General features: G+C 42.5%; 2 protein-coding genes across 6 annotated transcripts; one reads left to right on the top strand and one right to left on the bottom strand.

Moving 5' to 3' along the window:
• Positions 1-644: 644 nt before the first annotated feature.
• Positions 645-3,657, top strand: LOC115756457 (fatty-acid-binding protein 3, chloroplastic). 5 transcript variants are annotated; one of them, XM_030696243.2, is made up of 6 exons: positions 651-1,095; positions 1,363-1,464; positions 2,010-2,165; positions 2,288-2,502; positions 2,698-2,899; positions 3,530-3,657. In XM_030696243.2, the coding sequence occupies exons 1-5, from the start codon at positions 870-872 to the stop codon at positions 2,854-2,856; spliced, it is 858 nt and encodes a 285-aa protein (XP_030552103.1). In that variant the 5' UTR covers positions 651-869; the 3' UTR covers positions 2,857-2,899; positions 3,530-3,657. The 5 variants fall into 5 exon arrangements, with proteins under 5 accessions (XP_030552106.1, XP_030552105.1, XP_030552103.1 ...); XM_030696246.2 differs by lacking the exon at positions 3,530-3,657 and having other exon boundaries at positions 645-1,095; positions 1,366-1,464; positions 2,061-2,165; positions 2,698-3,071; XM_030696245.2 differs by lacking the exon at positions 3,530-3,657 and having other exon boundaries at positions 647-1,095; positions 2,061-2,165; positions 2,698-3,071.
• LOC115756456 (receptor-like serine/threonine-protein kinase At1g78530) lies at positions 3,515-5,341 on the bottom strand. Its single transcript, XM_030696240.2, has 5 exons — positions 5,054-5,341; positions 4,620-4,958; positions 4,258-4,512; positions 4,033-4,166; positions 3,515-3,811 (listed from the first exon to the last, which is right to left on the bottom strand). The coding sequence occupies exons 1-5, from the start codon at positions 5,187-5,189 to the stop codon at positions 3,623-3,625; spliced, it is 1,053 nt and encodes a 350-aa protein (XP_030552100.1). The 5' UTR covers positions 5,190-5,341; the 3' UTR covers positions 3,515-3,622.
• Between the last annotated feature and the right edge of the window lie 10,286 nt (positions 5,342-15,627).

Here is a 15,627-nt window from a genome sequence, read left to right as displayed (position 1 = left end):
AGCCATGTCATTTTCTGTCTATTCACATGTACTGATCTGGCCAAAGATCAGTATATTTTTAGCCCCCTTCTTCAGATGAAAACGTGCACTGGAGGATAAGCTGAGCCACATCTCTCCACAAATGAAAAGAAAAGACCACAACGGCTTTATTTGTGCAAGAGACCTTTCTTCAACTGCTTGATCCAGAGCAAATCAAGCTGTTGCCGCTAGTTTTTCAAGGGTAAATTTTGGAATGCTTTGCCTTTGAAAGTACTGCATCGTGGCAAAGAAGCTTCGGTCAAAGAGCTTTTATTGAAAGCTAGTCACGTTTGGATGGATAAAAATATTCAATACAAACTAATCCTTTAAAATTTGACAAAAAAAAAAAAAAAAACATAGACGATGAATACTCTTAACCCACCACCAAGAGGCGAGGACCGTGTGACCCCCGGCAAGGCAGCGTCAAAGTTGGGTGGCCCTCGGCGCAGCCCATCAGGAGTTGCTCGGCTATAGGCAATTCTTGTCTGAGTGAAAGGTTTACAGAAATTTACTCATGACCTGAATCGACTCTAATAGAAGAGAGGTAACCGTTGCACCATTAAACCAATCATATTGTACGCTAATGTCTGAATTAGTAACCATATGTAATTTACGAGAGAAGTGATACTGATGCCACACCCAATTCTGAAGTGATTAAAAGAGCACCTAAACGCGGTGCGATCTGGTTGGGCGTTCCAAATTAATTGGAAAGGAGACAAGAAAACAGTTGCAGAAAGCAGAGTGAACGAACCGAACATTCAGACAAGAAGAACTGCTTCCCCTCCATTCTGAAACGAAATTGTTGAAATCCCACTTCGGATTTGCAATTCCATTTTGGACAAGACAAAACAATGCAAGGTGTCGGAGCTTTTTCATCACCAATGTGCGTTTCACCATCCATTCCTTCCAGCGCCCGCAGTCCTTGCAATCCCTGCAACATCTTCCTCGGAGCAAGAAATTCAATTTCAACTCCGAATCAGAGTCAGTCTCTGAAGAAACGCCACCAATCTTTCTCTCTGGCTTTGCGCCGAGAGTATACCCGTTTCACCGCAAAAGCTGCTGCTTCTTCATGTTCGGGTAAATTCTCAGGGAGTACTTTCTACCCACTGCTGTTTCTCTGCTTCGTTTGATATGGGTATGGTGAACCGTATCTACATTGCCACTTCGCTTGTTACTTACTACTGACCCATCACGTTAGTCAATGTAATTTTGAACGAATTTCTTTCTTTCTTTTTCTGAAAGTTGCAGTTTTCGGAAGTAATTGATGAAGAGAGCCCCCCTTTCAGACGTAGTGCTGTCTTATTTTCTTTGCCCTTATTTTCCTGTCTTTTATTGAGCATGCAGTAGGGAGTGAGTCGTATGCCGAAGAACCGGCGACTGGGGTAAAGTTCCAGACGTCTTTGACTCTACCGGGATGTTCAACATCTCTATCTTTGGTTGGAACAGGTGAATTCCTTGCTGCATTGGCCATTCATGACCATTCAATCCATATCTTTCACACAAAAGTACCGAAAGTTGTTACTCAAGAAAAGGTGAATCGCATGCGTACATTTTCCTAAATAAGGAGAGCGAAAATCGTGTGCAGAATAGCTTCTATTTGGTCTATCAATGAGATGCAACAGAAATTTTTCTTCTCATAAAAATATCAATGTGGACTTCAACCTACAACTGCAATGAAGTCAATATGTTGCAAAAATGGGATATCTTTCAGTGAACTTTCAGAAGGAACCTACTCAATATTGCATCACGATGGTTGTTGGAGATATCTTAAACAGCTATTCTCTCCCACAAAATCAACCTTTGCAAATAAAGTTCTGAGGTTCCCTTCTTTTCTTTCCCTCATTTGAGTCATGATTACGGTTCTTGATTGAAAGAATCTCGAGTCCTCCTCTGCTGAATACATGATATTATGTCCTTCATTTCCTCTGACCTTACCTAGTCAAGGATGCTTTATCTCCGCTGAATGCTTGGTAACTCAATGCTATAACCAGGATACAGGGAGAAAGTTTTTGCAATAATCGGCGTTAAGGTCTATGCTGCAGGACTCTATGTAAACCCGTCAATCTCTTCTAAACTGAGTGCTTGGAAAGGGAAATTAGCAGCTGATATTCTGGAGGACAGATCATTGGTCAACTCAATTTTTCACGGTAACACCAGAGTTAGCAGCTCCAATTAATACTTTTGTGGTAGTCTGCGCTGAGCATTCATGTGCTGAGTGAGCAAGAGAATAAAGGGTAGTTTGTGTAGTTGCTAACACAGATTGATGCAGCTCCGCTGGAGAAGTCATTACAGATTGTTCTGGTCAGAGATGTCGATGGCAAAACTTTCTGGGATGCCTTGGATGATGCTATCTCTTCAAGAATCAAGTCGCTCACTCCTGTCGACCAATCTGCTCTATCCACGTTCCGCAGCATCTTTCAAGGACGCCCTCTTACGAAAGGAACCTTCATATTTTTGACTTGGTTGGAGTCATCAAAGATGCTAGTGAGTGTAAAATATGCAGCCATCTATTGTATCGTCACTCTTGCTCGTGTGCACATGCACACTATACCCTATAGAAGCTACTTCACATACTTTCTTGCTCTTCTGGCTTCATTCCTGCATGCTAATGCATGAGGGTTATGTAGCACTCTTTTCCTCCTTTTCACATGACAATTCAGACCATTGGAATTTTGTCAGGTTTCTGTTTCATCTGACGGATTGCCATCTGGAGCGGATGCTACAATTGAGTCAGAGAGTGTCACCTTTGCGCTGTTTGATGTGTTTTTGGGGGATGCATCAGTTTCTCCTTCCTTAAAAGCTTCTGTTGCTAATGGTTTGGCAGCAATCCTTAACTAGTTTTCGTGGGTTAATCAAGCTTCTAGAAGAGTTTATTCATCAGGTCTAGCTTATGGCTTCTTTCTTCTGTATCAATGTTATTAATCACGTAATCAGATGAATTGTGTTCACCGAGACAGAATAGTCCATTTGTGGACAAGTGGAGTTGTCCTCGAGACATTTAAGAAAGCAACCACCCTTCAGTTCTTATTCATTTGTTCGTTAATAATTTATTTTTTCGAGTCAGTTGGTGCAATTCCGAAATGTTAATGTTCGAGTCATTTGGTTTTCTGTCCTTTAAATGATCTTGTCTATCCCATGGTCGCAACATTTCTACCAGAATTGAACAGGTGATTCAGAATTAGAAAAGTTGATTAGTCTGCTGAGCTTCAATTAAAATTTAAGAGATGCTATGCTATTAGACGGTTTACAAAAATTGTGTATATTGAGTGATGAGGCATAATGTGAATGGATGTTTAGAGAAGTGGATTAAAGGCACGGAGAGTAGATTGATTGAAATGTCCAATCTGTCGCGCTATATTGTTGAGTATACCTAATTTTGTAAAGGTAGCGTACCTAGCATTACTCCTACAAGTAATGCTCTGGTTCCGATCAGTGGAACAGCCTTGTCCTCCTTTCTTCCCATACTGCCATAGAATTTGATGGAGGAAACCTCTTTCATGTTTAATGACAGGAATGGAGTTACATTTGAGCTGGTCTTTGGGGACTAAACAGAAAAGGTAACAGCTTCTCTGAGAATACATCAGTACCAGGGGCTAAAGATCTTTTACAATTTCTCAGATTTTGTTTGCTCGAGCATCTTGACAACTTCAGCCATGGTAGGCCTTTTAGCCGGTTCGGGCTCAAGGCACATCAATGCAATAGAAAATGCGTTGTTAATCTCGTCAACTGGACAATCTTCCAATCCGCTGTCCAGCACGTATTCCTCCCTCTTCTCATTTACTACTGACTTCACCTGTTTGTGACCAGACAAGAATGAGCGCCTAAACACTAGATAGTTGATGCTAAATCTTAAATATCAGCTTAATGTCATTCTATCTTTGCTTATACTTTTTACCAGAGGATACCCTTAAGATGTATTGAAGGCTTCTTGGTTTGATCTTTATCATAAGTCTTATTAGGCAAATCGACATCAAATCTAATTGGTCAAAAGCTCTAGTTTGGCTGCAGAATTACCCATGTCACAAGCTTGGTGCCCTCCTCCACAAACGCTTCGTCTGTCGGCTTTTTCCCAGTCAGAAGTTCCAGCAGAACAACCCCAAAGCTGTAGACATCTCCTTTTGCTGTTGCTTTCCCCGTATCGAAGTATTCTGCCCAAAAAGAGCAAATAAAGCTTTCTAGTATCAAACTCATATAGGGAACTACGGATTTTGCCGTAAGTAGTATTTGCTGGTCCAGTACCAGGAGCTAGGTATCCAAAAGTTCCTGCTACAAATGTCGAAACATGAGTCTTATCTGGTTCCATCAGCGTGGCGAGTCCGAAATCAGAAACTCGTGCGTTCATATTCTGATCCAGCAATATATTACTCGATTTGATGTCCCTGTGGATTATGTGCGGGATGCAGTCGTGATGGAGATAGGATATTCCTCTCGCAGCGCCCACGGCTATTTTATACCTCATCGGCCAATCCAATGTCATCTTGTTCATTGATCTTCCTGTAAAATAGTTAGGATTAGTAGATTGAAATCTCCCAGCATATAAAGAACTCTATTTCTGAACTATTCAGCTACAACATCGGAGCTTTCAATGATAATATCTTTACCATGGAGAACTTCATCAAGACTTCCATTAGGCATGAGCTCATATATGAGAAGATTGTAGCGAGGGGCGGTGTAGTATCCATGGAGCTTCACGATGTTGCGGTGCTTTATATCTCCCATGGCCTGCAACTCTCTCTCAAATCCCCTCTCTCTCTCCGAACTCCCCTTGTTGAGCCTTTTCACCGCGAAGGCCATGGAGTTGTTTATCGTCAGTCTATACACTGTCCCGTAGCCTCCCGAACCAATGATATCCTTGTTGCTCAACTTCAGAGTCTTCTTCATGAACGCTTCCGATGTGAGAGACTGCATCGCCGGCGACCTGAACATCACCATCTTCCCACCTGTCACAGGAAGCACAATATTGACATCAATGTGTTCCTCATTCTTCCATAGGAAAGAGACTCATCCGTCAAGCACTTGAAAAGTAATGACGTACCCGACAAGCCGTCCTCATAAGCCATATGCTTCCTCCTCCATCGTCTGTACAGAAGAAGGGAGATGACGATCTTCGACGCAATGAAAGCAAGGGAGCAGATGGTGATGTAAAATGCCAAGTGCAGAGACTTCTCCATCTGGTCGTGCAAATTGAGATGAAGGGGGTCTCAGCAATTGAGGTATGGTTTGAACGCAAGCTTCTTCCTATATTTGAGAGAAGAAGTTTCTGGAAGAGCACAAAGCAGAAGGGTAGGTGAAGCAATCAAACTCCTCCACGTACAGGACACTGCATGATTAATAACATGACAATCTTTCCTTGCCTGTGCACTTTTTGTAGACATTTGATCGGCTTTAACGAGGTTCTCGTGGGATGCACTTTTCCACCTCATACCATATCTTGAAGATAACAAAGAGATTTCCTTTTGAACTTGTTGAATCTGTTCTTTTCACCGAGATACGACTGTTAGTGACTGGGCATCCAGGGGAAAAACCAGGTGTCCCGCACTGCACGGAACACTTGCGAAGATCAAGCCAGACAAGGCTTTTCCTTTTCCCTTTCGTGTCCGTGTGTGGATTATAACTTGCCATTTATAAATCATGCCAGTTACGAGTTTTGCCTTTTTGGGTCATCAAGACAAACCAGAAAGAGTAGAGATAATGCAAAGTGTGAATGAATCATGTGAAACCAATAGCTCTCTCAACCCCTCCTCCCGTAGATGGAGGAGATGGGATAGGCGCTATGGGGCATGCTCTGTTTGGATATTTGACAAGTTGCAGGCTGTGAAAACAACACGTAGCACGCGGTTGGGGGAGCCAAGAAGGCTCACTTAAGTCTTCATTCTCACCGAACTTTTCAGTCTTGTTGGCTCAGTTGTCTTTTGAAAAGGTTTGAAGCTGTTGGCCCACTTCCAGCTTCCACTGCTGTGTGTTTTTGACGAATGTATGTTTAAGAGCTTTTCGCTCTGTGCGAGTACGTGCTTTAGAGAGACTATTGTGGACGGAAAAAGAGCTTTTGGCTACGTGCGAGTGCGTGATTAAGAGAGACTATCATGAACAGCAAAATGATTTCGCATCTCCGATTTACCGATACCCGGTACATGTGACTGTTTCATCGTACGTGCTCTAATTCTTTCTGTTGATGTAAGATGCCACGAGCGACATGCTCATAGGCAAACTAGTTCTTAACGCTTATGCCATAGCATAGAGATGCTGTTCCATTTCACTATCTTTTCTTCCTAATGGCGTAAAAAAGTACCTCCTAAACAAGCCATAGAATTCCACATGCTCGTGCTTTCACTCCACCAATGGTTCATTCCCATCTACTTTCTAAGCTCGATTGTTCTCTTACAGAGCATGATTGAATTGTATCTACAAGAGGAAAATCTAGCAAAGGACTTGTTAAATATGTCTCAATTTTGAATCGTTTACGGATATAGATCGGTTTGTTAAAATTGCAAGATTTTGACTGATTAAAGATATGCTGCAGAGGACTTCTTGATTTTGGGCAAAGAAGGTCAAATTTTTTGTTTGACCAATTCTTGATGTGGCGTACAAGAAGAGATAGTTCTTCTTTGGCAAGGAAAAAGAGTCACTAAAAGACAAAAAAAGAAAGAGGGGATTACATGCTATATACGTTATCTTGTGGGACCCATTGAAGAGAAGGATAACAAAAGTAAAAGGTTTTGCTTTTTGTGGCTCTCTGACTTATCCCTATTGAAGCCGTATGAAGAAGAAGAGAAAAAGAAGTCGCACAAAGAAGGCTTGTACAGAGACTCCAAAAAAAGGACGACGCGAGGAAAGGGAAGAGAGAACACGGTGATTTCTTTTCTCTGGTCATGTGCGGAGGAGTTCTCAACATCTAGATTTGTGCGTGAGTTTTACTATATCCAATTAAGTTGTTTATTTGTGAACACTTAGGGTTTGGGTATAATCTAGATGCGGAAAACACGAGCATATTGAACGATTGTAATTCCAATTCTCCGATTATAGTGGATTATTCTTGCTGGCTCTCCCGTGGATGTAGGTACCGATATTCAAACCGAATCACGTAATCTCCGGTATCCTTTATCGTTCCTCGTTAATTTTTCTGTGCTTTTCGCATTGATTTATTTGCAAGATCCGGGTTAGTTTCCATGCGTTATATTACGACAATTGGTATCGGAGCACCAGGTTCGGATATTCTAGATTGTGATTTGGGGCTTTTGCTTGTCCGGTTATTATCTAGATATGCTGTGATTGCAATTATGTCTAGAGTGAAAGCTGAAATTGAGAAGTTTAACGGGAGGAACAACTTTGGGTTATGGAGCCTCAAGATGGAGGCATTATTGACAACCCAAGGTTTAGTAGAAGCATTGGAGGGCAAGACCGAGTTGGCCGAAACGATGACAGATCTTGAAAAGGATGTGGTAATGAGAAAAGCTAGAAGTTTAATCCTGTTGAATTTATCGGATGAAGTGTTAATAGAGGTTGGTGAGGAAAAGGATACCGTAGCATTGTGGGCAAAACTTCGGGCGCTCTATGTAACGAAGGGTTTGAACAATCGCTTATATATGCTGAAGAGGATGTTCCAGTTCATATATACCGATGGTACGTCTATCAGAACCCACCTAGATGAATTTAATAAACTCATGATGGATTTGAAGAATGTCGGTAAAACACTTGATGATGAAGAGCGGGGCATGATGTTGTTGGCTTCCCTACCGCAGTCATGGGAGCACTTTGCCGATTCACTATTGCGGGGGCGTACTACGATTACCTCGGAAGAAGTAAAGTCCGCCTTATTTTCTAAAGAGTGGCAGAGAAAGTTGCGAGATGACAGCCTAGCGTAGGATGTAGCGCGAGGACTTGTGATTCGGGGTAGAGAGCAACAACGAGGGTCCAAGAGCGATAGAGCAAAAAGCGAGTCTAAATCACGCCATAGAAAATCCAAGGGACACGTGAAGTGCTTTGAGTGTCACGAAGAGGGGCACATCGGGAGAGATTGTCTTAAGTTGAGAAACAGAGGCGATAAGCAGAAAGCCACAACCAGTGTGGCGAACGTTGCTGAAGAGAGCACTAGTGATGCAGAAGTTGTCTTGTGTGTGACTGCAGGTTCGTCGGGAGATGAATGGGTGCTAAATTCGGGATGTTCTTATCATATGACGCCTCATATGAACTGGTTTACTACTTACCGGACTGCAGATGGTGGTAGAGTTACGTTGGGGAATAACGCAGCCTGCAAGGTTGTGGGGATAGGAACAGTTCGAATTCGGATGCACGATGGCGTAGTGCGCACATTGACAGACGTGAGGCATGTACCGGAGCTCAAGAAGAACCTTATTTCTCCGGGGACACTCGATGATATCGGGTGTAAGTATACCGCTGAAGGTGGAGTGCTGAAGATCTCTCGAGGTGCTATGACAGTGATGAAAGGGAAGAAAGTGAGTTCTCTTTATCATCTACTCGGAGAGACCGTGACAGGAGCTGCTGCAATTTCATCGGGTGAGTCAGATTCCGATTTAACTCGTTTATGGCATATGCGTCTAAGGCACATGAGTGAGGCGGGTATGACGATCTTGGGTGATAAAGGGTTGTTAAAGGGTCAGAAGACAAGTAAGTTAGACTTATGTGAGCACCGCATCTTTGGGAAACAACGCAAGATTAAGTTTGCTACGGGTATTCATTCGACCAAGCAACCGGTAGAATATATTCATTCGGATGTCCGGGGCCCGTCTCCGGTTCCTTCTAAAAGAGGTGCTCGTTATATGCTGACATTTAGCGACGACTATTCTAGGAAGGTATGGGTATACTTTCCGAAGCACAAATCCGATGTGTTTGATCGGTTCAAGAAATTTAAGGCATTAATTAAGAAGCAATCGGATAAACAGATCAAGTGCCCGAAACCGATAACGGCATGGAGTTATGTGGTAAAGATTTTACCGAGTTCCGCGAGAAAGAAGGGATTGTGAGACACCGCACAAGACCTGGGACACCACAACAGAATGGCGTGGCGTAACGGAAGAACAGAACTTTACTTGAGCAGGCTCGGAGCATGCTTTCACATGCTGGAATTGGCAAGGAATTTTGGGCTGAAGCAATGAACATGGCATGTTACCCGATTAATCGATCTCCATCATATGCTATCAAGTGGAAGACTCCGGAGGAAGTATGGTCAGGAAAATCTGTTGATTACTCCGGATTACGAATATTCGGATGTCCTGCGTATGCTCATGCAAGTGATGGTAAGCTTGAGCCGAGGTCGAAGAAGTGCATATTTCCGGGTTATGCACATGGGGTGAAAGGCTACTAACTGTGGTGCACCGATCCCGCATCACCCGGTTTTCTAATAAGCAGAGATGTGATCTTCGACGAGACCGCAATGCTTCAACAGAGGAGTTCCGAGACACAACCAGCAGAGCAGACAAATCATGGTATTAGTAGTGAGGTGGAGCTTCAGGTGGAAACTCCGGAGACCTCGGAGGTAACAGATGTTCGGACTGCAGATGAGACCGCAGTTCTCGAAGTCGGTGATAGTGAACAACCAGTACAACCGCAGCGTAGTTTAGCCGCAGACAGACAAAGAAGGCAAATTAAACCACCGGTACGTTATGCTTATACAGATTTTGCTTATGTTTTGACCGTAGGTGATGATGTGGAGACATATGAGCCTTCGTCTTACTCTGAGTCAAAGCATAAGCAAAGAGTCAGATGGATAGCTGTGTTTATTTTAGGAGATTGGAGGACGGGTCTTTGATATATTTGCTGTTATATGTTGATGATATGTTAATAGCAACGAAAAATATGTCCGATATTGATGTCTTGAAAAGGCAGTTGAGTGCTGAGTTTGAGATGAAAGATTTAGGTGCTGCAAAGAAAATTTTGGGTATGGAGATTTTGCGTGACAGGATTGCGGGATTATTACGTCTGTCTCAAAAGAAATATATTGAGAAAATTGTCGCACGTTTTAATATGGAGTGAACGAAGTCTGTGAGTACTCCATTAGCGAAGCATTTTAAACTTTCGGTTAAGTTATCACCGCAGACTGAGGAGGAGGAGGAGCATATGTCCCGTGTTCCTTATTCTAGTGCCGTGGGTAGTATTATGTATGCTATGGTATACACTAGGCCTGATATTTCACAAACTATCAATGTAGTTAGTCGTTATATGAAGCGTCCAGGTAAAATTCATTGGAAAGCAGTGAAATGGATCCTCAGATATTTGAAGGGGACAACGGACGTTGGTATAGTATACCGGAGGGACAAGAATGGCAATGAGACCACTAGTTTTGTGGATTCCGATCACGCAGGTGACTTGGATGAATGCGGGTCTTTAGCGGGGTACGTATTTACGCCGGGCAGTGGTGCGATTAGTTGGAAGGCGTCCTTACAGGACCACGTAGCTTTGTCGTCGACCGAGGCGGAGTACATGGCACTAACCTTTGTAGCGAAAGAGGCGATATGGTTGCAAGGTTTACTCATGGACTTTGGGTTAGAACAGAAAAGTGTTACTATACACCGTGATAACCAAGGTGCGATATATATGGGGTATAATCCAGTTTATCACGAGCGAACGAAACATATCAATATCGGGTACTACTTCATCCGAGATGTCTTAACGAAGGGTAAAGTTGTTGTAAAAAAGATTGCTACAACAGAAAGAACCTAGCAGACATGATGACTAAGCCTGTTCCTTTGGCGAAGCTCAAGCTTTGCTTGAGCACTATTGGCGTTTGTGAAGAGTGATCGCCTATTAGGGCGATGGGAGAGCAGCATGGACAATGAGCACAATGAGTTGGCTTCAAACATTGAGCCAAGGTGGAGAATTGTTAAATATGTCTCAATTTTGAATCGTTTACGGATATAGATCGGTTTGTTAAAATTGCAAGATTTTGACCGATTAAAGATATGCTGCAGAGGACTTCTTGATTTTGGGCAAAGAAGGTCAAATGTTTTTGTTTGACCAATTCTTGATGTGGCGTACAAGAAGAGATAGTTCTTCTTTGGCAAGGAAAAAGAGTCACTAAAAGACAAAAAAAGAAAGAGGGGATTACATGCTATATATGTTATCTTGTGGGACCCATTGAAGAGAAGGATAACAAAAAGTAAAAGGTTTTGCTTTTTGTGGCTCTCTGACTTATCCCTATTGAAGCCGTATGAAGAAGAAGAGAAAAAGAAGTCGCACAAAGAAGGTTTGTACAGAGACTCCAAAAAAAGGACGATGCGAGGAAAGGGTAGAGAGAACACAGTGATTTCTTTTCTCTGGTCGCGTGCGGAGGAGTTCTCAACATCTAGATTTGTGCGTGAGTTTTACTATATCCAATTAAGTTGTTTATTTGTGAACACTTAGGGTTTGGGTATAATCTAGATGCGGAAAACACAAGCGTATTGAACGATTGTAATTCCGATTCTCCGATTATAGTGGATTATTCTTGCTGGCTCTCCCGTGGATGTAGGTATCGATATTCGGACCGAACCACGTAATCTCCGGTGTCCTTTATCGTTCCTCGTTAATTTTTCTGTGCTTTTCGCATTGATTTATTTGCAAGATTTGGGTTAGTTTCCGCGCGTTATATTACAACGGGACTACAAGCGAGTCGATAACCGAGTCAAAGCAATACCAAGATAGATGAGAACATCCAAATATTGCCAATGACATGGCCACAATCCATGCTCTCACCATAAAATAATGCGGTGATGACCGGAACAAGCGACATTATTGACATACCGATGAAATTGGAGAAACAGGGACGATACCAAAAAACCTAGGCCCCACAACTCCGGCAAAAGAGACCCGCCAAGCTAGAGCAGATCCAACTAAAGTCACCACGTACATCCACCTCCCTTTCTTCATCCTTCCATGTCCTCCTTCAGGACACTTCGCTCGCCACTAGTGAACAACCCCACAATGCAAAAGCAAGTAAGGAGAAGAGATGTGTACACCTGCATATCTAATACCACGGAGAATGTGTGACGATCCTAACCCGTAAAGTACGGAGTACGGGCTAGTGCAACACCTTAGCAAGACGCAGGCAAGGCTAAGTCCATGTCTTCTATCCCACATCGCCTAAGAGGAGTTCCGAATTAGTTGATAAGGCTTGGGGTTCTTTACTCTGTATAACGCGTTTTAAAACCGTGTGCACTTTGGCCCAAAGTAGACAATATTACACAAGAATAGCCCCTCAAGGTTCTTTCAAAATGTGTCGCACAGCATCATTCCGTTGAATGAAAGCTGCATTATGGGGAGCAACAGTACATAGTCCCCCGATGCGAGGACCGAAGATGAAACCAGCTACTTGCTTTCCTTTGAGACATCCTTGGATTCCGTTGAGTCGAAGTGGAGCACAATTAGGGAAGGCGATATAGTGAGAAGGATGACTCGGTTGAGTATCAAGTTGAATATTACACAAGAATAGCCCCTCAAGGTTCTTTCAAAATGTGTCGCACAGCATCATTCTGTCGAATGAAAGCTGCATTATGGGGAGCAACAGCACATAGTCCCCCGATGCGAGGACCGAAGATGAAACCAGCTACTTGCTTTCCTTTGAGACTTCCTCGGATTCTGTTGAGTCGAAGTGGAGCACAATTAGGGAAGATGATATAGTGAGAAGGATGACTCGGTTGAGTATCAAGTTGAAAGCTTCTGGCTCTTAACGAAGAAAGAAGACAAATCATTGAATGCCACCGTGTGGGCGCAGACAAGAGAGTGGATGGAGAGAGTGGGATGTAGACGATGGGGAAGGCAACAATTTGGACAAGCACCGCCATCCATTTGCTTTTTCTACTGTCGTCTATGTAGAATATACCCACAATGGCAGCTGCCAATTGACCGAGAAGAAGGAGAGCATTGTTGAGTGCAAAAAGGAACCCCCATTTCCAGCGACGGGAAAAGTACACTTTTAGTGGCAAAAGTTATATACGAAGATCACTTTGGTGCAAAAAGTTTCAAATGGATCACTTATGTGCCAAGTCAAAGACAAAATGATCACTTTGGTACCTCCGGCAAGAATTTCCGACAAAAAAAACTACATGGCTTTTTGAATAAAATTATTTTGGTGAGCTAGAAAATTTTTGGGAAATCCATCCACGTGGACTTGAGAAAACGATGATGTTTCATTCAACGTGGCACGACATCTAAAACGTCATCGTTTCCTTCAATTAAGATGCCGTCTGCTCCCTAGGAGTAAAGATCCCCTTGCGCGACATTGTCTCCTCCTTCTTGAAACAGAAGCCAAAGTTCAGCCTTCTCCTTCACGAAACAGAAACATAAGCCAAAGTTCGCAACAATGCCATTTCCCTTCACCGTCCAATCGTTCATTGACCATCGCTTGCCATCGCACCCGCCGACTGCAATAGGTATGTAACTTCCTCTATTACTCACGAAATTGAATGGAAAAGAGAAATTAGGGCTCCGATGGTATAGAAAAATGAGGACTTTCGGAAGTGGAGCAAAATTAGGGCTCCATAGGGCTTTCTCCATCGATGTGGTAGATTGAGAGGGGACAATAGCACTCTAGGGGAATTGCACATAAAAGTAGGGCACGGTGAGACCTCCTTGTGAAAAAAATAGGGCTAGATGGTACACCCAATCTGTTGCGCATAAAAGATAGGGCTTAATAGGAACCTCGAGATAACTTTTGTGGTGTTTGTGATAAATTATTATGGATTTTCTGCTCGGTAGGGACCTCTATGTGAAAAAAAAAATTGGATGTTTCTTGCATTTGGTCTCTGTTGTGTATAAAAAAAGGACTCGGTGGGGACCTCAATAGTGCATTTGTGATAATTTATTAGCCTTTGTTGCTCAATGGGGACCTCCATGATATAATTTTTTGTTTTTATTTGCTTTGTTGTCTGTTACTCGGAGAAGTAGCGTTGTGGTCCCAAAACATAATAACTTTTTTCTTCCATGGCTGTAGTATCAGCATGGGGTACAAGCAACATCTTGTAGCCATTATTGTATGACATGGTGAGCAATTTCTTACTGGCATCGATGAGTTGGAATATGAAGGTGGGCTTGAAGGTACCATCTTTGTTGATGTAAGCAAGGCATTCTATATTCAATTCGTGAGGGAGATAGTGTATTATTTCGGATGCAAAATAGATAAGTTGCACTACTGTGTTCTAGGGAAAACATTGGTGATGGGTTGTGATTCTATGAGAATGATAATGGATTTAGAAATATTATTTACCATTATCTTCATGGTGAGGAAGGGACGGTGTATATTGAGCATAACGATGGTGATGGAGATGAAGATGAAGATGATGAGGACACACAAACAGGAGAAGTAAGAAAAGAATCTATTTTGGACGAATGGCAATTTGAGAGACAAGAGTGGGCAACAAGTAATGGTGAGAAAGTTCAGCAAAAGGGGAGATGTGTGGAAGTATTTAGCGAAGACATAGACGATGAAGGATTGACTGGATTACTCTGAGAGTTTGCGGAAGGCAGTGAATCAAAAAATGAAGCTTTGGTTGTTGCCAATGGTGCAAGTGATGATGATAATGATGAATTTGCATGTTCAAGGCAAAAGCAAAGGGACTTTGTGAGAAACAAAATTGCAGCCTTTGGAGAGTCGCGTCGATCTCAACCAAAAAATAGGGATGCGGGAGGTGCAACTACTGGTAATGAAACCGAATATGAAGAAAGTGGCGGTGATGACGAGAGTGCTAGTTCCGAGAGTGAACTTCAAGGTGAGGAAGTACCCGTGTATAGAAGAAGGAAAAGTAAGTATCCTTGCTATTATCCTACTGTTGCATTTCTAGTTTTGTCTTTAGGAATGAGCTTTGATAATACTAAATAGTTAAAAGAAGCTATTGTTGAGAGCTTAATTTCTGAACAAAGGTGCGTGGAATTTTATAGACATACTAAGGACTTTCTCAGAGCTAAGTGTTCACAACTGAATTGTCCTTGGAAGATTTATAACGCGCTGAGTAAGAGGATCGGGTTATCCCGAATTAGATCATTACAGGAAGAACATACTTGTCCCATTATTTTTTACAATAAAAGGGTAACAAGTGGATGGTTGTCGAAGTATTTCTTCAATGCTATTAAGGTGATACCCGAGATGAAGAGTCCTCAATTGAAGCTGTTAGTGAAAGAGCAGTTAGGGGTTAATGTGTCAAGGAATCAATGCAAAAGAGCCAAGCAAAAAGTGATGAAGGCATTGATGAGTCGGTACAAGAAATAGTATACCCAAGTTTGGGATTATGCTTACGAGTTTAGGTTTCAAAACTCACCCAAGATAGTTTATGTAAAGGTTGTGGAGAGGCCACCGCTCGACTCGGGGACTAAGTTTGATAGAGTTTATGTTTGCTTTGATGCATGCAAATGGGAATTTTTGGCTAGTTGTAGAAGAGTTGCAGGATTAGATGGATGTTTTTTGAAAAGGTTACGCAAGGGGGAGTTGTTGGCTATCGTTGGGAGATATGCCAATAACCAAATATATCTCATAGCTTGGGTTATTATCAAGGTAGAGAACAAGGACACTTGGTCCAGGTTCCTAACAAATTTGATCGCTAACCTTGATATAACTAATGGGGGAGGTTGGGCATTCATGAGCGATCAACAAAAGATAATGCTTATTACTTTTGCTGATAGCCC

Source organism: Rhodamnia argentea, chromosome 2 (assembly GCF_020921035.1).
Source record: "Rhodamnia argentea isolate NSW1041297 chromosome 2, ASM2092103v1, whole genome shotgun sequence".
NCBI lineage: Eukaryota > Viridiplantae > Streptophyta > Magnoliopsida > Myrtales > Myrtaceae > Rhodamnia > Rhodamnia argentea.
The sequence above is the reverse complement of the archived record's forward strand: the minus strand, read 5'-3'. Positions and strand labels throughout refer to the sequence as shown.

Bases quoted from the DNA above. Each gene is read 5' to 3' on its own strand.
- LOC115756457 (XM_030696243.2), top strand. From the start codon at position 870: ATGCAAGGTGTCGGAGCTTTTTCATCACCAATGTGCGTTTCACCATCC. The intron at 1,096-1,362 runs GTAAATTCTCAG...TTGAGCATGCAG, and splicing joins TGCTGCTTCTTCATGTTCGG to TAGGGAGTGAGTCGTATGCC. The intron at 2,503-2,697 runs GTGAGTGTAAAA...GAATTTTGTCAG, and splicing joins TGGAGTCATCAAAGATGCTA to GTTTCTGTTTCATCTGACGG.
- LOC115756456 (XM_030696240.2), bottom strand. From the start codon at position 5,189: ATGGAGAAGTCTCTGCACTTGGCATTTTACATCACCATCTGCTCCCTT. The intron at 4,959-5,053 runs GTACGTCATTAC...TTCCTGTGACAG, and splicing joins TTATGAGGACGGCTTGTCGG to GTGGGAAGATGGTGATGTTC. The intron at 4,167-4,257 runs GTACTGGACCAG...CTTTTTGGGCAG, and splicing joins TTTTGGATACCTAGCTCCTG to AATACTTCGATACGGGGAAA.